Consider the following 27,691-nt stretch of genomic DNA (forward strand, 5'->3'; position numbering starts at 1 on the left):
GATGAATTATGCAATTTCTTATTTAACTCCTTCATTATTTAGTGAAGTGTTTCATTCGACTCATAAAAATTAGGGCAACAAAAGTGTAATGGTACAAGCTGGAATATAAAAAGTACAATGGCTAAACCTGCAATGGAAAATCTCAGTGCTTTTGAACTTTAACATTAATATTACCTGTTTCAGTCCAGATATCTCTCCAGACAGTTCAATATTAGAGTGTACAAAACCCTGATCCAGCCTGTTATTCTATATGGCTGTGAGACATGGAATATCTGGAAACAGGACTCCCATAAGCTCCTTGTTTTTGAGAGAAAAGTGCTTCGGAAGATCTTCGGTCTGGTTCTGGATGCAGATACAGGGGAATGGAGGATCAGATACAACCAAGAGCTTGAAGAACTATACCAGCAGCCCAATATAGCAGGAACTGTCAAAGCCAAACAAATGCAGTGGGCCAGCCATGTGGCCCGGATGGAGGATCACAGATGACCTCAGAAGCTCCCGGATTTCACACCTACAGGAAAGAGACCACCAGGGAGACCCAAGAATCATTGGAGGGATGGACCCCATGAAGATTTAAACCAAGTGTCAATAGATGTGAACTGATGGCGGATAGCAGCAATTGACAGAATACAGTGGAGGAGGAAACTTGTAGATGCTTGCAGTCCACTGGACCCGATCACATAGTAGTAGTAGTAGTAGTAGTAGTAGTAGCAGTATCTGGTAGGTTAATTAGTTTGAGGAAAATTAAAATATGTTACCGTAATGTCTACATACCAGTGTTTCTATGAGAGGTGTCAATCTATCCAAAGCGACATATAAGCTCACTTGAAACCTGCAATAGCATACTGTAGTAATAGGTTCACAGTTCTTAAAAGGTTTTAATAAATTTGGTTTCCAGTGGAACTGTATACACTAATGAAGTCAGCACATTGAAAATAACAGTTCAAGTAATAAAGGTATGTGAGGTTAAGTGTAATTAATGTCTTGATAGATTCAGATACAGGATGAGAAGTGAATAAAGAGAAAATATTAATTATTAGCAAGAGTGGAAACATAGCAGGTGGAGTGGCTCCAGCTTGTTATGATATAAATTGATGCTTTTTCGTGATATATGAGAATTCTGCAGTAAATAAAAACTCTGTACTCCAGATGCTACTTGACTCATTGACTGATTACAGAGATAACTCCAGGGTAATACTACCAAGTAAGTACAAGATTTTGTTACCTTGGCTGAGATAACATCATAGCCAGAAGAGGTACTACTTTTTAGTTATTTCTCTAACAGATGAGTTGCTAAAACTTACGTCTGGTGGTGACATATGCTTTGCCGATCTAATTAAGTTTATTTTGCTGTGCTTTTGATGGACAATTTTTTGTCATTGTGATTTTAGATACTGTTGAGTAGCCACTGATTTTAATTTTGTATCACCTGTCTTTCTGCTACTGCTATCTGGATCTTCAGTATCATTTGCCTTGCCAAGTTTATGTGTTTCATACCTAATAATTCTTCAATTTTTTTTTTCTCTGGTTCTTGGAATTTTGAAGTTTTTGTGCATCGTTTTGGCTTCTTTTATAACACACTGAAGAATTTGCAGTACTGCTTGTAAGGCATTTTTAAATCTCTTCCTCTGGATTAGATAATCATCTCTCTTTTCAGCACAAGATTTTTTTTTATCCTAGATGTCAGCCACTCTTTTTTTGGTTTCCATTGCAAATGTTCTTGGCCCATTGTAAAGGAAGATTGGATTCAAGATAATGTAAGAATTTGTTTCCATTACTCATCCTGTAAATTGTCTCTTAATAGTGTAACTCAGTCAGCATTTACAGTTCTGTGTAGATACAGAACTGTAACAGGTGCTTTACTTTGTTGACGTGTATCTTGACTCATTCCACACCTGTAATTTTCCTCTTCCATTATAAGATCTCTGTAACTTGAAGTAATGAATATCTGAATGATTGTTTCATTAAGTTAGTTTTTAAATTCATATTTTAAACCAAGAGGCAGAATAAAAGAAGAAGAATCAAAAATTAACATCAGAAAATTGATTCTTTTTTTATATTATTGCCTTGGTCTGTCAAATGCTGATGGGGAATTAGGTTTATGTGGTTTGGAACATGTGACATAAGTTGAATTGTTTACAAGTCATGTAAGTGAAGCAAGTGCACATCGAAGGTGTAAGAACTGCAGGAACAAGCCTCAGCATTGGGGGCCTAAAGTAGAAGTTAAAATTACAGGAACGATCTAAGAAGTTTGAAGATACAGTGAAAAATTGGGCAGAAAAAATTACAGAAAAGCAACGTAATAGTTAATTGAGCTATTGTTTGTTGAGTAGCCATTGACTCCTTTGAATCACATCATGAGAAAAAAAATGCAGTGAGCTGGAATTCAAAAAAGAAATCCTGTACATTCAGTGAATATGATTCTGATTACCACAGAGTATGCAGTCTCTTCAAAGAAGACAACAAGTCATGGGCTTATAAAATAAACTTGTATCAAAACATGTAAGAATACCTGCAAAGTGTCATGAAAAAGTGCTGGTCAGAAATACATAATATTTAATTAGAGAATTTACAAGAGTCCATACTATCGCAACAATGCACCTGGTGTCAAAGTATATTGTGATTGAGTATTGCATTAACTGCTGTACACTGCATGTCTGACTAAATTATGATTTATAATGTAGCAAACTTTTAAGGATACGCAATACATACAGGGTGTGACTGGAGGTGGTCTTTTAAATGATGTAAAATAGTGATGGAACAAGAGAAAAAGTAATAGTAGCTAATGGAATCTGAGCCAATTTACAAGATGAGAGTGAGAGAGCCATTCTTTCTTACTTACTTTTAGAAAATAACATTGTTTATGTCCTCTTTTGGGAATGATTACAAAATGTGGAAAATTTTTACACATTTGTAACTCTAATTGAACACCTTACTAAATATGAATTCACTAGCTGAGTACCCGGATTTGCCCTGTTATGTATTTCTCGTCTTCTATTAGTCCACCCCATCCTTCCCCTTCTCTCTGTCCACCACTTCCTACCTCTCTCTGTCCATCTCATCGGCTCTCTCATTACCCATCTACTCCTGCATCTTCTCTCTGTCTACCTCCTCCACCCTCCACTCTCTGTCCATCTCCTCCTGTCCCTGTCCATCTGCTCCTTGCCACTCTGCCCATCTTCTCCTCCCCCCCCCCCCCCCATCTGTTACTCACCCCCTCTAAGTCTATTCCTTCATCCCCCTTTTTTGTTCATCATCTACTCCCCCCTCTCCCTCTCTCCGTCTCCTGCTCTGTTCTATCTCTGTCTATTCCCCCCTCTCTGACCACATAGTGCTCCCCACTACTTGTGACCACCTCCTCCTTCCTCCTCTTTGTCCATCTCCTCCTGACCCCTTCTCTATGCACATTATCACTCCCACACCAATAGGAAGTTGCTGATTGTTACTGTCTTTCCAGCTAGTAAGTAATGTATGTGCCAAGTTTGGTTGAAATCGATCCAGGGGTTTAGGAAGAGGTTTTTACCCATGGCCTTGCTCACATAAGTACATATCACAAATATTATTTCACATATTTCAGCTGTATCTCTGGTGAATTTTGCCCTGCAGTTTCATTTTCATGCAACTCAATGTTTATGGCATCATATATCTTGAAGTATGTGTCATACAGTGATAAAATTTTGCAGTAGACACAGTGGTATATGTGGACACCACCTGCAAAATGTGTTGCGACTAGAGTTAGTAGTAAAGAAGCAATAAATTAAAATGTCATGCATGACATGGCAGCTTTTCACACATCTCAGTGTTTTTGACATAATATATTCTGAACTCTGTTTCATACAATGATATATTTTTGGAAGTACCTTCGGTGCTATATCTGAATAGTGTCTGCAAAATGTGCTCCAAATAGAGGTATTAGTAAAAAATTAATAAATTAAAGGTCATACTTGATGCAGTATTTGTACTACTGAACAGCAAAAATGTAGTAAGCGATAATTTTTTCTCCTTTCATCATTTTTTGGGGGGTTTCATCAAGAAAAAGTCGCATAAAGGTTAGAAAGTATGTGTAAAGTTGGTTGCAAGTCACTTAGGTGCTCTCATTCCGAAATACTGAATGAATATAAAATGGCTATTTGCACACAGTGAGCTATACTTAATTTTTCACACCCACCCCACCAATTTGATAGGTCGGTGGTTCTTGAGAATGAGAGCACTTTGTGACTTGCAACCAACTTTACATGTAATTTCAAACCTTTATTTTTCCAGACGGTAAGTGATTTGTGTACCAAGTTTGGTTGAAGTCATCCAGTTGATTAGGAGGAGATGTGGAACACACATACTTACAAATATACACTTTTATAATATGAGGTCTGTTCAAAAAATTCCAGAAGTTTGTCCACAAAATTTTTTCTTTGTTTATCTCCTCTATTGTTGAAAAACTTTGTCGTTTCAACGGAGTTTTCGACTTTGGGTGATGCAAGAGCCACAAATTGTCTTGCCACATTTCATGGTGTTTCCTTCTGACATTTTCTTGCAGGCATCACAGCACATCCTGATAGTACCATTGATTAACAGTTTGTCTCTGTGGCATGAATTCATCATGAACTAATCCTTCAAAGTCAAAGAAAACTATCAGCATAGCTTTGACATTTGACATGACTTTATGAGCTTTTCTTGGTCTTGAGCCTTTCCCAATCCATTGTGAAGATTGAACCTTAATCTCAAAATCATAATCATAGACCACCCTCTCATCAGCAGTTCTGATTCTCTTAAGGAACAACTTGTTCATGCAATCCAAAAGCTCTTTGCAGGTTGCAAGGCGAAGGTTTTTCTGGTACTGAGTCATGAGCTGCAGGACAAACTTAGCAGCAGCACGATGCTTTCCAAGATGCGGTGTCAGGATTCATTGGTAGACGTCGAAGGGCATCCTGAATGGGGTCACCTTGAACTTGCATCTGGCCATTTTTAAACTATGTGAACTATTTGTAACACTGAGTGTAGCTTAAGCACTCATCACCATTGACTTCCTGCATCATTTCTTGTGTCTCTGCATAGGCTTTCTTGAGTTTCATGCAGAGTTTAATGCAAACGGGTTGCTCCTTTAACTCTGACATCTCGATTATCACAAACTGTGTGACACAATGTTCTACTCAATACAGCACTAAACAAGAACTAACAGACTTACAACAATGAAACTTCCGGCAGCTACACATTAAACACAGGCGTGTGCGGGAATGCCAACCGTATTTCACTCCAACACACCATCAGTGCGACATTATGAATTTTCCGGAATTTTTTGAACAGACCTCATATGTGTGGATAAAGAAGTATGAAGTGAAGTTGACAGGCACAACACAAGAATTAGACAACATACACACACTCACACAAACGTAACTCACACCCACATGATCACCGTCTCTGGCTGCTGGGGCCAGACTCTGACCGACAGTGCATGATAGGAACCAGGGGTGGGATAGCAAGGTATGGGTGGGGGGACGGTAGAGTACTGCTTCTGAGAGCACACAGGGACTAGGTGGGGAGAGGGTGGGGCAGCTAGAGCCACTCGGGTGATTGGGGGGGGGGGGGTGTTGGTGTAATAGAAGGCTGTTTAATGCTGGTATGGGAACAGGGAAGGAGTAGGGAGGGGTACAGGAATGTAGGATGTATTAAAAAAAAAGCTGGTGTTTGTAGGAAGGATCCAGATGGCACAGCTAGAAGTGGATGTGGAAAACTGTGTAGAAACCACATTCATTCCAGCCAGCACACTGGTTGCCATTGCCTGTCCTTGAGATGGATTAAATATCTGGCAGGTGTGTCTCCCCACATTATGGAAACAGGCACTAATGTGGTTGGCTAGCTAGATGGGTCCCTGAAAGAAGTATGTGCTATGAAATGTAATTGAAGTTGAGTCATACAAGGAAATTATCAGTGCAAAATAATTTTAATAAGACTACAAATCACACAGTTGAAGTCTTAAGTGTTTTAGCTAGATATTGAGACAAGAATACTCTAAATAATAGGCTTAATGTTTTTCATTTCTTTTTAACTTTTTTCCAGTTGGGGGGGGGGGGGGGTCATGTGCACATTAAGATCTATTAATATGTGAAGTTGCATTAGTAGAAAGTGCGAATGTGTGACATATGAGAGTGGGATATGCCAGATATCAGTGCAAGCTACTGCAATTCTACATACAGTAAGCGAAAAAACTTGCTCCTATTTTAGCAGAATTTTACTGTAAATTGCTGTAAGCATGAAGTGATTTGAGTGATTGGAAAAAAGTGCAGGTCATTCGAATTTCCAAGATGATTTGTGGAAGAGATGTGCACAACTATGGGCCTATATCCCCAAATTCAATCTGTTTTCAATTTTTGGAGCATGTTTTATACTAATGTATGATCTTTCTGGAGAGAAACAGTCTCCTGTATAGGAATCAAACTATGATCGTGTGACACCCAGCTCACTCTGTTCATCAACAAAACTCAGAAGGCTGTACCTATTTGTGTCCAAGTCAGTGTTGTGTTCCTTTACTACTGGAAGGTGTTTCAGACAGTTTGCCATACTTGCTTATTCAACAGAATACAAACCTGCATAATATTGGACTAGCTGTGTGACTGGATTGGAGAATTCCTAGTGTAAGAACAAAGCATGTCATTTTCAATGGAGAAAAAATGAAACATATATACATGATGTACGGAAGTGAAATGTGGACTATGAGCAGTTCAGACTAGAAAGAGAATTGGAGCTTTTGGAATGTGGTGCTACAAAAGAGTGCCAGATAATACATGGATAGATCAAGTAGTTAATGAAGAGGTACTGAATCAAATTCAGGGAAAAGAGAAATTTTTGGCACAACCTGACTAAAATAAGGGATTAATTGATAGGATGCAACTTGGGACATCAAAGGATAGTCAATTTGGAAAGTGTGAAAGGTTAAAATTGTAGAGGGAGGCCAAGGCTTGGATTCAGTAAGCAGATTCACGTGGAAGTAGGTTGCAGTAGTTATTTGAAGATGAAGATGCTTGTGCAAGGCAAGAGTAACCTGTAATCAGACTGAAGACCATAACAACAGCAACATCAAACCTAACATACAATAACACAAAGAAAAGTGATTAAATGACATTATTTGTGTTCAGTTAAACTTAAATAGATATGTTTACTTACTGAACAAGAAAGATGGTAATTTGGAACAATTTGATTATATAAGACACTACTTTTATGTTACCAGTGTTCAGTTATTGATGTGCAGTATGTTCCAAATGAAAGTTTTTGTCTTGTTGATTTAAACATTTGAATAAGTTCTATTTTTCTTTCTTCACATCAAAAATGTTGAATTTTGTTAATTCATGCAAACCTTAGGTTATGTATATTGTGTACCATCAGGTTGAAAGAAATGCAAATTATTTTTTGTAAAGCTTCAATAATAATACTGTAAAATAGTATTTTCTACAGATTTAAAATATTCAAGTAAATTGTCATTTAGATTTGTATTCCAGAGGAAAATGTTTATATATGAAATCTAAGTTCCAGCCACATGCCCTGGCAGGTCCATCAGTGCCCACTGAGCACTGTGTCATTCCCTGCCAATGGCTTCATTGGATGTACTAGGAATGTGGAGGCTTTGTACTACTCTTTCAGCTGTTGTCAGTTTTTATAACTTGGAGCTGCTACTACCTAGTCATGTAGTTTCTCAATTGGATTGATGCTGAGTGCACCCCATTCTCGTCCTCTCACCAAAGAAAAATGTCTGGCAGTACAGGGAATCAAATCCAGGCTCTCCGCATAACAGTTATCCACATTGACCCCTCAGTTATGGAGTATACGTGTGTCTATACTAACAACAAATTGCGACTTGTGCTACTCTGTTCACACTAATAATTATGGAAATTACTTCTGCCATCATCGTCATTCCCTGAGTAGTGCCTAATCACAAATTCGTAGCAGTTATTAAAAATGCTGAGGAAAACTAGCTTCAGTTTTTGCACTTATTTGTAAAGTATTGGGAGAGTACTATTAGTGTGCAGTAGTTTTCAAGGTAATCGTCTTTATAGCATTACCAATCCAAGTGATCTTTCGCTAACAGCTATCATCATTTAAGGCTCTCCTTACATTCAGGGTTATGTTAATGCACACTGAAAATTTGTAGATGTTCATTAATTGTTTCATTTGCTTTTTATGTTAGGAGTTTTACTCTTTTGCGATGAGAGTGTTGTTGTCACTGAAAAATGAAATTTTGTGTATCTGTCTTAACACTTGTGTTACGTATCATTCCAGAAGAGCTATGTGTATCCCTAAATATCCTTACCACAGAATGACATTCACAAATTAAAAACCATAAAATGAGTTATTGTACAGTAAAGCTCATATATTTTGCGGATGTGTTATTTTATTTGTATATTGAGAATTATGCCATAAGACAACACTTGTCTCCAAGATAGGACCTTGATTGAGTAACTCAATGAGAGGAAGTACCTGCATGAATGGGAATATGAAAGTACCGATTACCAACAACCTAAGTTGAAGAACTGCCAATAATTTAGAAAAAAGTTGTCATGATTCAGACAAAGAAAGTGTTGCTGCTTCATTTGTTCTATGTACAAACTTCACACTGGTATTGATGTTGATACAAGTGTAATGTCATCCAGTTAGTGATGTGTAGTTATATTTATGGACAATACAAAGTGCTACCCAAAATATCTGAGAATTTCATTGTAAAAATCAGAAAGCTATACAATACATCTTAATGTCCTCCATCACCTTCAAAGTAGACACCTCGTGCACATATGCAACAATTCCAGCATTATTCCCATTTTTGGAAGGACTCCTGGAAGTCCATGGAGTGAAGGGTCCATTGTGATTCAACTTGGATGTCTTCAGTCGAGTCAAAGCATCGCCCTTTCAGTGGGGTTCTCAGGGAACAGGTAGAAGTCACATGGATTTGGCCCGACAAGTAGGGAGGATGGGAAACCATTTCAGTGTTGCCTTTGCCCAAGAATTCCTTCACAACCAGTGAGGAGTGTGCAAGTGTGTTGTCATGATGCACCAACCAGTCTTTCTTTTTCCATAACTCTGGCAGTTGGTACCAACCAGTTTTGATCACTGCCTGTTGAGAGTCTGACCAAATGAAACAAACTCCTAATGCACTATTCCCTGAATGTTGAAAAAAAATTATCAGCATTGACTTTATGTTGCTATGAACTTTATGAGCTTTTTATCACCTTGGAGAAGATGGTCTTTACTATTGTGATAATTGCTGCTTTGTTTTAGTGTCATAACTGTAGGCCCAAGATTCACCATCTGTTATGAAACTGGATAAGAATTATAGACACTCTCGAATTCTCCGTTGCAGCTCAGTGCATGTCTGAATCCTGAGGTTTCATTGGTCGATGCTGAGAAGGCGAGGGATGAACTTCGCTGCAATTTCCTCTTGTGTTCAGTTTGTTGGCTGTAATTCGTTGATATGTGCCATAACACAGCCTGAGTCTGTTACAAACATCGTGATTTGTCAGCCTTTGGTCTTTGTGAATCACATCACCTACTTTCATGTTAATTTCTGGTGTTGTGTATGTTGAAGTCAATCAGAATGTTTTGCCATCTTCCACAAATTCTTGCCCTTCCTCGATGTTCTTGAACCACTTAAATGTTCTTGCTTGACTCAGTGCACTCTCACCAAATGCCTCTGTCAGCATGTGGTAGGTTTCGACTGCAGTTTTCTTTAGCTTGAAACAGAATTTGATGCAAATCTGTAGCTCCTTCACTTTATCCATTTCACAATTTGCAGAAGCACTGAAACACATCCTGACGTGCACCACTGCAATTCACAACTGCATGTACCAAAGACAACGCAACTTTGTGTCCCAGTAGTTACAATGTGCACCTCGATACATCTAGCGGCAGAATCTTATTCTGCTTCTGGGTTGACTGATACAATGAAATTCTCAGATATTTTGGATAGCACCTCGTATGCGGGTTATGAATATCAGTGGTCTTCATATACTACTCAAGAACAATTAGGGAAGTAGTATTGCATTACATTACAGCAATTACAAAACGATCAGGGAAGAGGTCTGTCATAGCCTTTCGAAGGCATGACCAAAAAATATCAAGAGGTAATGAAGAATCTCCCTAGAATAACACAAGCTGTGAAGTAAAACACTACACACGATGTGGGAAATCATTTAGGGCTATCGAGTAATGGTACTAATACACAGTCCTGAGATTAATTTGTATTCAGTGTTATGTATTTATTAACGTAGAGTTTTATTTTATGTTTGAGGCCTTTCTATCCTGTTAATCATGCTGATGTGATAGAAAAAATTCCTGGTTGAAATACAAATCATGGAAAGAGTAAAGACAACTGCTGATTACATAGCTGTGGCATTGAATGATAGACAAACACATACATGAGATTGAGCATGTGGATATGCTTTCAGACAATGTCCTTCCTCAGAGGTAACAAACATAAAAACAGAAATGAACATTCACATGCAACTATATTGTCCTGGCACAGTGACCCAAGAGGATATATTGATATACGACAGTACTTACAGATACTTACCAGGTTTGTCAAACATAACATAAATTACTGATTTTATTATTGTGAACAGAAAACAATGAACATTTTCCTATATAAACGTAAGCTTCCCTGTAAACTAAAAATAATTTTTAAAGGTACTGTACAAAATAGTGATGCTGTAAAATGAGTTTTCATTGTAGTGTAGACTGGTATAATGTACATGGAAAATGGTGTCTCACTGCCACTGCATTAAATTTTACAGCTGAGAAGGGAATCTGGTGCACTACAAAACATTCGAATAACTGTTGTAGATAACTTCCAAGGAGAAGAAAACAAAATAATTTTATTGTCATTGGTACGGAGCAATGAGGATGGCAAGATTGGTTTCCTTAAAGTTGAAAACAGAGTATGTGTAGCCCTCTCAAGAGCTAAAGAAGGCTTTTACATAATTGGTAAGTCTTGTTTTGTATAAAAAATGTAGTCATTACAATGTGATATGAAGAATAGTTTGTATTCAGCTTTTAAATGCTTATTGTGGTAACTTTCATAAGGCTGCCATATAATATCTCAAATGAAATTTAGATACAAATTTGGTAGGTAATAACATAATCCTACTATACTGTTATTCAAAAAATGTGATAACATTCACAAATGGAAATATACTTCCAGTAGAAATAAATATGAAATTAGAATGAGCAAGGCAGCAGAATGACCAAAAATTGAGAGAAAAAATTATTTAAAAATTGAAAAAACCATCATCATGACCATATAAACATGAAGTGAAAAAAAAGAAAAGGAAGAAGAAGACTAGACAAACGTGTGTGGGGTATCTCATAACTGTATTTAAAATCCAGGATGGCATAACAACAATACGAAAAGGATAGATTGCTACTCACCACATACAAGAGGCATGAAGTGGCAGACAGGCACAATGAAAAACCCTGCTAGATATTATTCAGATATGGAAATAAGTTTATCAGCAGATGTAGCCAACTCCAATACATTCACACAATCACGACTCATACACATGACCAGTATCGTCTCTGGGCACTAAATCCTGACTACGACAATGTCTGAAGTGAGCAGCAATCTTTGCTAGGATGGGAGTGGGGTGGGGGAGGTTTACCAGACTAGTGGTAGGGGATGCTAGTGCAGAACTTGGGGACAGGATAGTGGACTGCTAGGTGTAGTATTGGTGGGTTGTTCTAGGGGCATATGGGAGGGGGGTAAAGCGAGAGAACTATACAGCAGATGTTCTGGTAAGATAGAAGGTGTCTGAAAGACTGGAGCAAGAGCAGGGAAGTGGATGTGAGGGTGGAGGAAACAGACTAACAGGGAGATCTCTCACCTGTGCAGTTTGGAAAAGGTTGTGCTGGTGTAAAGAATCCAGGTGGCATAGGCTGTGAAGCAGTTGTTTCCATCAAGAACTTCGTGTGCGCCTGCCCACGTGCTGTCAGGGTTGTTTGGGTTATGCTGCTGAAGCTTTGCTGGGAAGCCCTTACACATCTTCCATACAGTCCCAATCTCTCCCCACACAGTTTCCACACTTTTGGAGCCCTGAAGAAAGATATTGCTGACCGTAGATTTGCTTCAGACAAAGATGTGCACATCAAGGTTCAATCAGGCTTCTGCAGGTGGTCGCAAACATTTTTCCATGAAGGCATCGATCATCTTGTCTCGCAGTGGGGTGAATGTATTAACAGTTCTGGCAGTTATTTTTGAAATAAAGAACTGTTTACAATTTTCCATCTGTCTAGTTTTCAGTTGACTGCCCCTTATACATAATGAAATAGCATATCATTGTAGAGCAGTAACAACACATAATTCCACCCCATAAGTTTCACATCCAGAAAATCAGAATAGGTAAAAACAGAACAAGACATTTTCCGGGACTTTACGTATACCTCACTATTTCTTTTAGTATTTATCTCAACAAAATACACTCATGAGCAGTTCAAAATTAGATATGTGTTGTATTGAAGAGAAAGTTCCTGTCACCAAAGTGAATTGATTAGTTTGGTATTTCACTTGATTAAGAGGTCGTCATACTGTGTCTGTCAGGTAACAGTCAAGTACATCCAGGCAAGACATGTAATATCACCACAGTTGATAACAGCCAGATTGTGAGTGGATACTACATCTTGAAGGCAGTGTAAGCACTGGGCTCTTCTCATGCAACTGTTTCATGAACATATTTTGAGAATCAGATCTGAAGGATTGTGGTTAATGTGGGTTTCCGTTAACTGTTTCAGATTAAAACAGTGACTAGATTGGACCATAGTGCAGCAAATCACTTACCAGTTAAGTGGTGGATAACAATTCACTAGGAGACATACTATCCATAACCACCCTCCTGCTCTGACATGTAGAAGACACTGTCTCACATACACTCATCTGCTCAACACATATCCAAGGGTGTACACTGTGTTCTTACTGTTTGCTTCTATAGAATAAATAATTTTTTCACCCCAGTTGCATTACCACAGATGATAATGCCAAAGGGGAGTATTGAGTGAAATATCCACCAAGTTTGCTGTCTGTCATATCTGGAGACAAAAACAAAGAGAAATCACAACTGAGCTTGTTGTTTAGTGTAAAATTTACTGGTGCCATCTCTATTTATTATCCATATAGATGCATAAGAATTTCACACACAGAGCTTCATTTCAGTTCAATTCAATTTATTGCTCATAACACATAATTTTACATACATGTGCGTTTTCAGCGAAGTATAAAGTTTTTACAATTACATTTTTTTAGTTTTATGTTATTTCTTGTTACATTATAATTCACAATAAATTCAAGTTATAATGGCATTTTTGGATAAGCCACTGTGTGACTTGCTTTTTAAAAGTATCCCACATCTATATCTTAACATCATTTAGTAACAAGTTATTAAAAACAGCTCCTTTAGCATAGGGGCTTTTAGCTGTTAAAGTTGATGTTGTGGTAACCATATGAAAGTATTTTCTATGCCTTGTTTTATAGTTGTGAATATCCATGTTTCTTTTTGTGATCTTAGTGTTTACTTTCACTAACATTATAGTTTCTAGTATATACATGGCATAAACTGTGAGAATATTGTGTCTAATGAATAGGGGCTTGTAAGAAGTTTCTGGTTTTACTTCTGCTATGATCCTGAAGGCTCGCTTCTGCAGTATGAAAACCCTTTTCATATTAGTTTGGCATGTTCCATGCCACAGTACTATTCCATAAGACAAGAAAGGGCACACTAATCCATAATATACAGTCCTTAGGGTTTCAGAATTAAGATATGGTAATTTTTAATACATTAAGACTGGGTGCTATTTTTTACAGACATAATCAGCTTGATGCTTCCATGGAAGTCAATCATCTATGCATAAACCCAAGAAGTTACAATCTGTACAGGTTTTTGGTAGAATTTCATCAATCACAGCATTTTCTCTGTTTGGACCACTTGGTTTAAAATGAATAATATTAGTTTTTTCTATGTTCACTTTTAAGTTGTCTCTTTCCTTTGTCTCTTTCCTTTTCAATAAAGTTATGTCTCTCTTCCAATAGGCTGAGCTCACTGTTTGGATAACAGACACCAGATGTATTGCCCACAAGTTCCTGTTCAACATTGATATCAAAGCACTTGAACTGAGGGTGCAACAATCTCAACTTCCTTAGCAGTGTCCAAATTCTGTTACTAAACCATGCCCATAATTCATCTGTGTTCATTACAGTGGAACCAAATGATGTCCATTCATTGCCTAAGTAGGAGGCCAACAGTTGCTTATCTGCCCTTCCTAACATAAAACCTCTCCTAGCCTTTTTGATGGATTTATAAATTTAGTAACCATTATTATTATGATAACATAATGATCATTTATCCCTATCTCTGTACTGACACTGTCGACAAAGTGGGACCTGTTTGTAGCTACAAGATCTGAAATATTTCTGTTGTGCGTGGATTGTTGAACTAGCTGTTCCAGGCAGTTTTCAGAAAATGCATTCAGAACTACTTCACAAGACCTTCGTACCACTTGCGATGAACCCATAAATGTCCTAGTCTATACCCGGTAGGTTAAAGTCACCTCCAACTAATATCGCATGATGGGGGTATTTCCGTGCTCCTGTGTGTAGACTTTCTGCAGTGATTCTGCAACTGTTAAGGTAGAACCAGATGGCAGGTAAAAGCATTTAAGAATAGTTTACAAGAAATGACCTGGGATAACATTTATAATGAACCAAATACTGACATAAATTTGTAAATAGCATTCCTCATAAACTAATCAGAAAGGACATTAAACAGCCATGTAAAAAATGATGTGTCATGAGGGGGATTAAAATATCTTGTGAAAGGAAAAGAGAAATGTGTGTTTTGGCAACAGTATTATCAACCTTTCAACATTACTGGATCACACAATTGCATCAAAATTATCGTACATTTTGTTAAGGGATCATGCTTATTTACAACCTACAATATAAAGTCTACTTTTGGTTGTCTGTCCTGCATTTTTTGTTGCAAGTGGACTATCTGGTGGCTTCCAGGGGCTGGTGGCTTCCAGGGGCAACAAAAAGTTCATTTTCAATATTTCACATAATTATTGACTGAATTTAAAACTTTAACATGCTGTTATAATCTACTCAGTAAGATTAAGCTAAGTTTAACTGTATAATAAGTATTACAATTAGAAACTAAGTATTTGTTTTGAATCTGATGGCAGTCAAATATTCCAACTTCATTTATCCATTACTCAAAAATAATAACACTTAGCAACTTCCAACGAAATTCACACATAACTTCAAACGTATAAGAAACTTTTTCTCATTGACAGCCCCCACAAAATGATGGAAGGGAAAAAGGTTTATTGCTTGCTACACTTTTGCTGTTGGTGTGGTCAAACATCTGCATCTGCCGTGACATTTTAGTTTTTTACTTTTTACTACTAATGTTATTTGCAACACACTTTGCAGACGGTATCTACATACACCACTGAATGCACCTGCAAAATTACACTCATGCTCAGAAAAAAAGCAGAACATTTTGAACAAATTAGAGATAGGATATTCATATTCACAGGACATGTTCATGAGTATGTTCTATATAAATGATAGCATTTCAGTCACCTCAGTTCAGCATGTGTCTGGTTACCTAGTGGACACAGGGTCTGCCATGGGCCCTGATAACTTGTTCCATGCGTGACTGCATAGATGTATATAAGGCGCAGTTCCATGCGTGATGGCATATATGTATATGAGGCATGAATGTCCTCCTGTGGTATAGCCAAATATGTCACACTAGTCACAGTGCCCTGGACATGCAGAATGCGGCCATAATTTTCAAACAAACAGAACCTGGATTCATCTGAAAACACTATCTGATGCCATTCCTGACCCCAGTTGTGTCACCCCGTACACCTTTGCCCCGTGTACCATGCTTTTGCATATTCATCAAAGGTATGTGGAGAAGTGGAGGATGCACATGTATCCCATGCTGTGATAAACAGCTGTGGACTCTGTCACCCCTGATAATGTATATGTGTCACACTGTCATGCCAGAGCTGAGGAGGAGGCAGATCTGACCGGCAGTGGCATTCGGATGAGGTGTCAATCTTCTTAGGGGGGGGGGGGGGGGGTTCTGATTCGTATGACCTGACCCATCACCTTATGTTCTACATCCTTCCGTGAAGCAATCTGCATGTACCTGTTGCACTGCTGAAACACTTCATCCCACATGAACAGCAATTTGTTGGATAGATGGATCACATTCTCTCATGTCAATAATGCACAGTCTTTCAAACTCACTGGTTTGATGGTAATATTTGTGCAGACACCTGCGAGGCATCCTGCATGTCTGCTTAAGTGTCGGCCGCGGTGGTGTAGCGGTTCTGGCGCTGCAGTCCGGAACCGCGGGACTGCTGCGGTCGCAGGTTCGAATCCTGCCTCGGGCATGGGTGTGTGTGATGTCCTTAGGTTAGTTAGGTTTAAGTAGTTCTAAGTTCTAGGGGACTTATGACCTAAGATGTTGAGTCCCATAGTGCTGAGAGCCATTTGAACCATCTGCTTAAGTCACAATCATCCATTACCTTCGGTTTATAGCGAGAATGGAAGCTGCAGGCACATTTTATCAGTAGATGGTGTTGCGCCTCAATATTGATGTTGAACATGAACCTGAGGGCCGACATGGTTCAAATACTAATCATTTCTGCAACATACTAATGTACACGTCTTTTTTTCTGAACATGAGAGTATATCACTGTATGGTGCATAATTCTCGGGGGTATGACGTGATAGACACTTAGATGTGTGAAAAACAAGCTCTGTTTGCATTGGTATGCAATAACACTTCAACATCAGGTGTGCCATTTTAATTTATCACTTCTTTACTACTAATGCCATTCACAACCCATTTTGAATGCAGTATATGCATTGACGTCAGAAATAATGAGATTTGTGAAAAATGCACTTTGCTTAAAATTGAGTGCAAATTACCCATCCTGTAATCATCGTCTAGTATTTCATAATGAAAGCACTTAGCAACTACCAACAAACTTGAAGAATAATTTCAATATGATAATGAAATTAGAGTGCTGTTATGATTCTTGCAGTGCATTGGATAGAACTCCTGGCTAGCCTCAGCCTGTGCTTTATACTGGTACCACATAAAAATAAGTGTCATTATTTCATGCAAACTGCTCCACATTTTAATGCTACTGATCCTTAATTTTTTTATTAGGGAACAATTTATAAAAATTAAATGGGGATCATAAAACTATATGAAAAAATTGCTTCGTTATTTGCTTACCATGGAAGAAGACTTGAAAGTAGAATGTATCATCACCATCATCTTCCTCCTTTGGAGGGTCATGAACATAAGAACTGGAAGTAGATGGTGCGAATGTAACTGTATTTTCTTCATACAACTGAGCATTTTCCATAGGAACAAAATTTTCGCATGAACTGGTACTCCTCACTCACTTGCTGCAAGCAAACATCCATTCACTGTGGAGGTGATGAGCCTATTTCTATTTTTCTTTTTTGTATAAATGGTTCTTACTGAAAATTCTTTTGCGGTCAGCATTTGAATGTGTAAGGGATACACATGAGAGCACAAACTCTGGCAGAGCTGGGAATTTACTCTCACCTAATAATTATTTTATGTTAAGTACGTTCCGCCAAAATATGTCCATTTCGGAGTAGTTCTTAATATTTTCATTTATTTTAGCTGTAGGAAGTTTCCTCCACCTGTCATAAATTTGTTGTAGATGGTCATCATCATATAGAGGGACTATTCTTGGCAATTTTGGCATAAGACTTGTAAGAGAGGGAGTTTTTTCTCTTCCTTTGTTTGAAAGAGCAGGCTGCAAGCAGTGGTAACAAATCATTGTATATTTTGGATTTCTGAATTGTCTTCGGAACTTCAACTCCCAAATACATTTGGCTGTCAGGAAGAAACTTTGACCTGTTGTTGATGGTCAGTGTTGTGACAGTGCCACGAGATTTAAAAGTGCCGCTACATCAGTACGCAAACATGGCGATAGAGGCGCTCCGCAGCTCGGCTGAGCGCGGGAGCGCCACCTGGCTATGAACGGCGCCGGCCGCATGTCACGGCACGGCAGTTGAGTGACAGCTACGGAGTTGGTAGCATGAAACCCACTATTGTTTCTACGTTTGTGTATCCACGCAGTTTATTAGTACATTAAAGGTTATAACACTTTTTGGCGACGAGGTCGGATATTTTTTTTCCAGCGTTGGAGTATTGCGCGTTCGTGTCTGGGCAGACATGGAACAGCTTATGCAAGCGCTCATTGAACAACAAACACAGCTGACGGCTGCTATTCAGGCGTTGTCGACGTCGCTTACTACTCATCGTCTGTCGTCCTCTTCTCCGCCTCCGTTCCCTCCTTACGACGAGGCCGCTGAGGACTGGGAGGATTATGAGAAGCGTTTGCGGCAACACTTCTTGGCTTTCGGCATTGTCGACGCCCCGATGTGTCAGTCGTTATTTCTATCTTGGATTTCCCCACGGATCTATCAGCTGCTATCTCAGTTAGCCCCTCTGCGGGAACCTGCCTCTCTGTCCTTCCAAGAAATGTGTGACTTATTGTCTAACTATTACCGAAAAAACACCCACGTCGTTGCCGCCCGCGTGGCGTTCTACCGGTGTCGTAAACAGCCCCATCAATCTTACCGGGCTTGGGCGGCGGAACTACACGGTCTGAGTAGGAAATGTCAGTTTGTCACGGACACTCATCATGAGTCTTATGCTGATTCAATGGTTAGGGATGCTATTCTACAGCTTGCTCCTGATAAAGAAGTTCGGCAGCGTGCCCTACAACTGCCAAACCCGTTGTTGTCGGAAGTTCTAAGCATCGCCCAATCCTTTGAAGTGTCTCACGCTGCTGGCACGCAAATAGACGCGTGGTGTGATGTGGGCGCTGTACAGTCAACTTTCGACACGGACAATTTGCCTGTTTCCCAGGAGGGCGATGATGTGGCGGCGGTTCACTCGCGTAAACAACGTCGCGTTGGGCCGCAACGCTCGCAGCGAAAACAGCAACCACAGAAACAGGTTCGTTCCGCCCTTCCTTCTTGTCCACGTTGTTTCGTACAGCATGACAGGGCCGCGTGCCCAAAACGTTGGGCCACGTGTAATTCATGTAGGAAAAAAGGCCACATTGCTTCTGTGTGTCAGTCCCCTCACGTTCCTGTCGCCGATGACGAGGCATCGGACATGGATGTTAACTGTGTGCTTTCTCAAACAAATAAGTTGTTTGTTACTGTTCGTGTTCTGGATAAAGACATTCGCATGCAAGTGGACACTGCCTCTGCAGTAACTCTCATTAATTCTCGCACGTATTTGGAGTTGGGCTCCCCTCCCTTGTCTCCAGTTACGCGGAATCTGAGAACTTATAATAAACAGAAAATTCCTATCGTTGGCCAGTTTGATGCTTCCACTGCTTACAAGTCTGTTGTTCGGCCCCTCACGTTTTATGTGGTGGATCATGCGGGCACTGAAAATCTGTTCGGTTATGATGCTGTCCAGTTGTTTGGGTTCTCCATTGATGATGATGTGCACCTCATATCTGAGGATATTCCGTATCAACAGCTGGATGGATTGTGTTCTGAATTCTCGTCCGTGTTCTCTGCTGGTCTGGGTCATGCCAAGGATTTTGAAGCCCACATTACTCTTAAACCTACAGCTCGCCCTAAGTTTTTCCGGGCACGCCCTATTCCGATGGCGCTGCGTGCACCTGTCAAGGCTGAGATAGACAGGTTAACAGCTTCAGGGATTCTCCTTCCTGTTACCTCCAGCGAATGGGCATCGCCCATCGTGGTGGTTTCTAAACCCAACGGGAGTCTGAGATTGTGTGGCGATTTTAAAGCCACTCTCAACGCTCAGAGCCTCATTGACACTTATCCTCTTCCCCGTCCTGAGGAGTTATTTACCAAGCTCGCTGGGGGCCAGTTCTTTTCCAAACTTGACTTATCGGAGGCGTACCATCAGTTGCCGTTGGATGCATCTTCAAAGGAATTTCTCGTCATCAACACTCCTTGTGGGTTGTATCAGTACCAGCGGTTACCATTTGGTGTCGCTAGCGCGCCGGCCATTTTTCAGCGGTTTTTGGAACAGCTCACGGCTTCCGTTCCTGGCTGCATCAACTACCTGGATGACATTGTTGTCACGGGGGCCTCCACTGAGGAGCACCTTCGCAATTTGCGTTCATTATTTCGGGTTCTGCATTCGGCTGGGTTGAAGTGCAATCTGGACAAGTCACAGTTCTTCCAACCCTCCATTGTGTATCTTGGTTTCCACCTGTCCCGTGAAGGTATACGTCCTCTACGTCAGCACGTTGCGGCCATCACCGCTCTCCCCCGGCCATCTACGGTCAAAGAACTTCAGGCGTTTCTAGGCAATATTGCTTATTATCACAAATTCATTCCATCCGCGGCGGCGGTGGCTCATCCTCTGCATCAGCTGTTACGCAAAAACGTTCCTTTCTGTTGGTCCGACGAGTGTGAGCAGGCTTTTGTTCACCTGAAGGCTCATTTGCAGTCGGCGCCTTGTCTTGCCACCTTCCGTCCGGGTCAGCACTTGGTTCTGACGACTGACGCGTCACAGTATGGCCTAGGGGCTGTTCTCGCCCATCGGTATGAGGATGGGTCGGAACGACCCATCGCCTATGCTTCAAAGACCCTCAACGATGCCCAACGGCGTTACTCTCAAATCAAAAAGGAGGCGCTCGCTATCATTTATGCGTTAAAAAAGTTCAGCGTTTTTTTGTATGGTTCTAAGTTTCACCTCATCACCGACCACAAGCCGCTGGTCTCTCTGTTCAGCCCTTCGGCGTCGCTTCCGGATAAGGCGGCTCACCGCCTGCAACGTTGGGCCTTATACTTGTCTCGTTTTCACTATGAGATTCACACGGCCCAGCACGCCAACGCTGACGCGTTGTCGCGTTTGCCGATGGGCCCCGACCCGGTTTTCGATCGAGATGAGCTGCTCTGTTTCCACATTGATGAGGAAGAACGTCGTGCGGTTGAGGGTTTTCCGCTTACAGGTTCGCAGGTCGCGTCGGCTACTGCGCGGGACCCGGTCCTGCGTCGGTTGATCGGTTTTGTTCAACAGGGTTGGCCGGACAGGACCAAGGGCCGGGCGTCGGATCCCCTTCGCAACTACCATGCCTTGCGCCTTCGTCTGTCTGTTCATGAGGGTGTTGTTCTTTTGGCCACGGATGGCGCATCTCCACGGGTCGTGGTGCCAGCTTCTCTTCGCAAAGATGTTCTCAAACTATTGCATGAGGGCCATTGGGGGATCTCTCGGACTAAGTCCCTGGCCCGCTGGCATGTTTATTGGCCCGGTATCGATTCGGACATCTCCCATATGGTCGCTGCGTGTGGTCAGTGTGCTCAACAACTGGCTGCACCCCGTGCAATGCCCTCTCCGTGGCCTGATCCGGCGCAGCCATGGGAACGGGTGCACGCTGACTTTGCCGGCCCCTTCCTCGGCGCTTATTGGCTCCTGTTGATTGACGCCTTCTCGAAGTTTCCGTTTGTGGTTCGATGTCCGTCGCCCACCACTGCGGCGATGACGCTGGCTTTGTCCAAAATTTTTGCGCTGGAAGGTCTTCCCTCCACGATCGTCACGGACAACGGCCCTCAGTTCTCTTCGCAGGCCTTCCGTGATTTTTGTACTGGACAAGGGATTCATCATGTTACAGCACCGCCTTTCCATCCCCAATCGAATGGGGAGGTCGAGCGCCTTGTCCGCACTTTCAAAAGCCAGATGAAAAAATTCCTTACTGATTTTTCTACCGATGACGCTCTGTTGCAATTTCTGAGTTCTTATCGCTTCACGCCTCTGGGTGATCGCAGCCCCGCTGAACTCTTGCATGGCCGCCAACTGCGCACTCTACTGCACCTGCTTCACCCTGTCAGGCCTAGTCCTGTGTCCCCTAGTGCGGGAAAATACTCGGTAGGCGCCGACGTGTGGGCACGAGGGTATGGATCTCGCCCTAAATGGATTCCTGGGGTGGTCAAGGCTCTTCGCGGCCTCCGGCTTTGTGAAATACGTACGGACGACGGCACGGTTGTTCGTCATTACGACCAGATGCGCCCACGAGTGGTGGCCACGCCGGTGCCACCGCCCCTTCTTTCGCCTCCACCAGCCCGAGAAGCCAGTCCTGTCGCTGCTGCCGGTCTCCCGTGCGTGTCGCTGCAGCTGCCGTCGCTGCCGCTTCCGAGTACGCCGGAACCGGTCCCAGTCGCGACGCCGCCTTCTCCGGGACCCATCTCGCTGGAGCACACCCCAGGTCCACGACACCTATGGATGCTGCTCCGGAGTTTTCACCCATCATCTCGTCCAGGAGGCACGTTCCACGCACAAGCTTCCGTCCTGGACATTTTCGACCATATTCTCGTGTTTCTCCGCGGGATCTTCTCAGGGTCTCCCAAGAGGCCATGGATGTCTCCGCACTGTCCGTGTCTCCAAGGAAGTGAGTGTCTTTTTTTTTCAAGGGGGGAAAAGTGTTGTGACAGTGCCACGAGATTTAAAAGTGCCGCTACGTCAGTATGCAAACATGGCGATAGAGGCGCTCCGCAGCTCGGCTGAGCGCGGGAGCGCCACCTGGCTATGAACGGCGCCGGCCGCATGTCACGGCACGGCAGTTGAGTGACAGCTACGGAGTTGGTAGCATGAAACCCACTATTGTTTCTACGTTTGTGTATCCCACGCAGTTTATTAGTACATTAAAGGTTATAACAGTCAGTGTCAATCAATTTAATAGTTACGACATGCTGGTCCATGTAACAAAGCAACATACCCTTGTACTCTTCTACAATCTTTTCATGTAAGTCAGTATTAACAACTTTACCACTCTGGAAATACTAATCTGTGACTTTCTGTAAAATAAAATAATTTCAAAAAATTGTCATTGAATGACTGGTGAACTTATTCTGCTGCAACCAGCCCGTCCTCTAGGTATTTAGAATCAAAATAGATATGCAAAACATTCCACTGTTCTAAAATTCTCACTACAGTGGTCCACAAAGGCAGCTATGTTGACTGTGATGGATGTTCCAATTTATGAACTTTGATATCTAAAAACTTTTGAAATTCAAGCAGTTGTGCCTGTGTCTTAACACTAGCTTTAAAATGGTTATGAAAGTTTCTAGCCAGGTTTTCACAATGTCTTGGATGACATTTACAGTCTTCACTGACTGGCACATATGTGAAGCAAGTACTATACATTTGAGAATAATTATACATTTGCATTTGAGAACAATTGAGGAGGTTGGTGCAACAGTGGTCTAACCCTCTCCAATACGGAAAATGAGGTATTGGTGCCATCTGTTGTCTAGTGAGGTGAACTACCTTTCTATCATGTGGCATAGACCAATATCGCCTCGTACATATTATTTAGAAGCCACTAATTTCTTCCCTCAAACAAACTTCGTTTTGTTTGAGTACAACATTGGTCCAACCTCAAACAGCCAATGACAGGTCAGTATCTGGATCACGTGTAATAACATTCAAGTATGGCTGACATTCAGGGCGAGAGTGATGTCTCAAGCAATGAAAATAATGAAGAAACACTGGAAAACTGTGGAAGGAAAAGGGCAAGGGGTATACATTCCTGGGACAGGAACATAAAGAAGAGGAAAAGAAATGCAGGAGAAGAATATGTAGGGAGAACAGGCAAGAAAGTCCACAAATGAAAACAAGGCCCACAATGTTCCTGTCAACATAAGTGTTATGCATGTTTCAGTGAAGAACAACGCGAAACAGTGTTTAAAGGTTTTGGAATATGTGTGACTTTAGTTTATAAAATGCATATATTAGTGGGTGTGTGAAAGTAAACCTAGTGAAGAAAATATATGGCGCAAGTGGAAATGAGAGCAGGAGACAACACACCCGTGAGTATTATATTTCGTTAGATGGTTGTGATGAAAGAGTTTGCAAACAGGCTTTCATATCTTTGATTTCTTATCTTGGAATCAGTAATGGTAGACTTTCGAGGGCAGTTTCATGGAAACAGACTGAGGGAACACCAAAATAAGATGGTCATGGAAGACATGGAAATAGACCCAATAAAGGTAGTGATCATCAGTCCAATTTAGTTGTAAATCCTATTAATAGTTTTCCATTGCATGAGATCTTAATGCAGCTATGATGTATAAACTTTATGTTACTTGGATGCAACAGGAACATAATCCTGAAGATATTGTTAGTGAGTATATTTACAGGGATATTTTAAATACAAAATTCAACCTGTCTTTTTCCTCACCATCTACTGACACATGCAAGGTGTGTGATTCATTGCGCATAAAACTTTCACATGTGGAGGAAGACGTTGAAAAAGCTAATGTCCAAAAAGAGTTAGATTTGCATCAATTAAAAGCACAACAGGCATATAATAATATAAAGGCTGATACAGCTTATTCTAAAGACCACAGTTCTGTGAAAGTGACAGCATTTGATTCACAACAAGCTCTGCCTACTCCCCATCTACACACTAGTGAAGTTTTCTACAAGAGATAGTTGTGGACTTACAACTGTTGTGTGCATGATTGTACTTCAGATGATGTGCACATGTATGTATGGCCAGAACATATTGCAGGACGGGGTGCTGATGAAATAATATCATGTTTAATTAAATATACTTCCAACAATCTTCAAAATATTGATAAATTAATCATGTATTCTGATAACTGTTTTGCTCAAAATAAGAATACTTCCTTAGTATGTTTTTTGTTGCAACTTATTCACAAACAATATGTTAAGGAAATAGTTCACAAGTATCTAGTATCAGGTCATAGCTACCTACCCTGTGATAGGGACTTTGGACTCAGAGAAGAAATACTAGGACAGGTAAAAGAAAATTTAATATAACTGAAATGCAACAGGTTGATTTCGTAAGTTCAAAGCCTTTAACTGATAAAATAACTAATTGTAATTTTACTGGGGATTAAGAACCTGTTGCTTTCAGTCGCATTTCAATGCTGAAAGTCTGTTGAACAACCATGGAAATATTGTGTCAGGTATTGTTATTCAGATGGTATAGAGCAAGGTGCATATGTGATTATCGTTAAAGGACAAAAGAGAAGGAATAAATACACCCTTGAACTACAACATGTTCAGCTAGTACCGCAATATTCCAACCCAAGGCCAATAAACCCAAAGAAACTTACAAGATATTAATGACCTTTTGAAATATGTTCTACCCATTCACCATTCATTTTACAATAGTCTGGTATCTCAAAATAGAACTGAGGAAGATGAAAATATACAACATATTGTGGAGGATGACACTGAAGACATTTTTGATATTCCTGATTATGTATACTAGGCCTACTGTGTAATCTTGCAAAACACTTACTGAAAAAGTATACTGATAAAGAAAGCTCTTGCTTGTAATGATAAGTTTATAATCTTAATATTTTACTGACAGAACTACTTTGTGTAATGTGTTTTAAATTCATATTAAAACTTGTAAAAGAACTATTAGGATGAACATACGATTAATTACATTACATTTATTCAAATAATATGTTTTCTTCTTTCTCATGTACACAAAAATGTCAATGCAACAGTGGTCCAACCAAGAAAACAAATTGCAGGTGCCTCATAAAAACTGCACTATTTCTAAAACTAATTCACAAAAGACTTTATAACATTGTGCTTAAGTTAACCAATCGTCATTGAATACATCACTACCAAAAAAAGTGGGATTTCCAAATTCCAAGATAAACCACAATTGTATAACTTTGACCTTCTGTTTCTCTATTTCTTAAAAAAAGTGGCTTAGACCACTGTTGTGCTGACCCCCTCAATTAGTCTAAGGATGTTTTTCAGGTAACCAAATAGCAACAGAGTCTCTTGATCCCATCATAGAATTACAACCATTAGAAGCAAATCCTATAATATTGTTTTCAGAAATGTTGTACTCAGAAAATGAAAGCATTACTTGAGAATAAAGGCTTTTACTTGTTGCTTCTTCATCTGCCTTATCGTATTCACCCTGCTTAAAATTTTCACAAGTATTCCAAAATTTACTTTCAATTTTATTTGTGTCTTTATCAAAATATGTAACCATGCCACACAATGTTTTAACAGATCCTTTGTCTCTTGACCCAACAGTAAGAGCATTGAATTTTGTATGTCTCAGTTTTTCTGCAAGTTGGGTCTTATGACTCTCTCCTATAATGTTCTGTATGATCTGGGAACATTTAGTGTGATGCAAATGTGTAGAGCCAGTGATTTTAGAATCAGAAAAGCGACTCTTAACTACACCCTATAGGTGATTACAATGTTGAAAGGACGATTGTGTTCTGCCATGAAGCCTGCCAATTTAATTGCAGCACTGTGAACCTGATTATTTAAAGATCAGTTGCAGCTGACTTCACAAATGACCGCAAAGTTGTCTGTCTTTTAGACAGCACCACCTTTGCTTTTTTGACACGATTTTTTACATTTAAAATGCAATTCAGATACAAAAGTAAATGTTACAGATTCTACAGCTATAACAATGAAAATAATCAATTATTGACAATATAATATAAATGGATGGATAAAAATGTCTACTCACCAAGTAGCAGAGGAGAACACACACACAGAAAAAGGTTTAACTTTTACAAACTTTCGGAGCCAGTGGCTCATTCTTTCTGGCAGAAGAGTTGAAGAGGAAGGAAGGGGGATGATGGAAAAAGACTGGAGAGGTTTAGGAAAAGGGGTACTGTTAAGAAAAAAGCCTCCCAGAACCCTGGGTCAGGGGAGACTTACTGGACAGGATGAGAAGGAATTTTGATATCTAACAACTGGACAGTCAGTCTTTCCTTCTCATCTGTCCAATAAGTCTCCCCCGACCCAGGATTGTGGGTGACTTTTCCTTCACCCCTGCTCCTTCCCCTCTAGCTCTTTTGCCAGAAAAAAGAGCCACTGACTCCGAAAGCTTGTAAAAGTTAAACCCTTTTATGTGCGTGTGCTCCTGCCGGCACTTGGTGAGTAGATTTTTTTAATTATCCATTTAGGTTCTACATGTTGCCTTTTCAGAGTTTGATTCAACAGTGCACAACCAACTTTTCAATTCAGGATTAGTTTCCCAGACTTTTCTCTATTTTTGTTTTCACCTCTTACATTTAAACACAACTGCTGTAGATCTCTTGTTCACCTCTTACATTTAAACACATCTGCTGTAGATTTCTTGGTTGTAGTGGGATTGTTATCACTATTTCTTGTTTCCATTGACACAGTTTTGCAATACTTAACACCTTATGAATTGCTCACTGTCCTTACCTGAGCCAACAAGGTAACTGTAATCATTTTCACTATGTATAAGCACCATGCAGGGTGCAAAGCAGTCAGTATGGTGAATTCCCCAGGGGATTCTTCTCAGGGAATAACCTAACATGACTTATACAGCTGAAGCATAATGAAATTGGGGAATTTCACGGCTGGACAAACTGGCAAGTAAGCTGCTCAAAATTGTATTGCTGAAATAAATTGTCAAAAATTAAACAAAGCATAAAAATTAATACAATAAAAAAGATAAATCTTAACAAAAGTAAAGCGTTTCTAAAGATTGTACAATATATGTGTGATCTGAAGGGTGGATCGTATTATTTTGAACAATTAGTTCATGAGCCCACATGAATTGTAAATGGTTGCAAAAACACACTTGACCTCTTAGCCAAAAATAATCCTGATCTAAT

The 27,691-nt window shown here is 40.3% G+C and overlaps 1 protein-coding gene across 1 annotated transcript in view; it reads left to right on the top strand.

Moving 5' to 3' along the window:
• LOC126153247 (NFX1-type zinc finger-containing protein 1-like) overlaps window positions 1–27,691 on the top strand; it is a 453,816-nt gene that overhangs the window by 206,506 nt on the left and 219,619 nt on the right. Inside the window, exon 8 of the mRNA XM_049916059.1 lies at window positions 10,773–10,962. Coding sequence (XP_049772016.1) covers window positions 10,773–10,962 — 190 coding nt within the window. The remainder of the gene's footprint in view (window positions 1–10,772; window positions 10,963–27,691) is intronic.

The sequence above is a fragment of the Schistocerca cancellata genome, chromosome 2, assembly GCF_023864275.1.
Source record: "Schistocerca cancellata isolate TAMUIC-IGC-003103 chromosome 2, iqSchCanc2.1, whole genome shotgun sequence".
NCBI classification, from domain to species: Eukaryota; Metazoa; Arthropoda; class Insecta; order Orthoptera; family Acrididae; genus Schistocerca; species Schistocerca cancellata.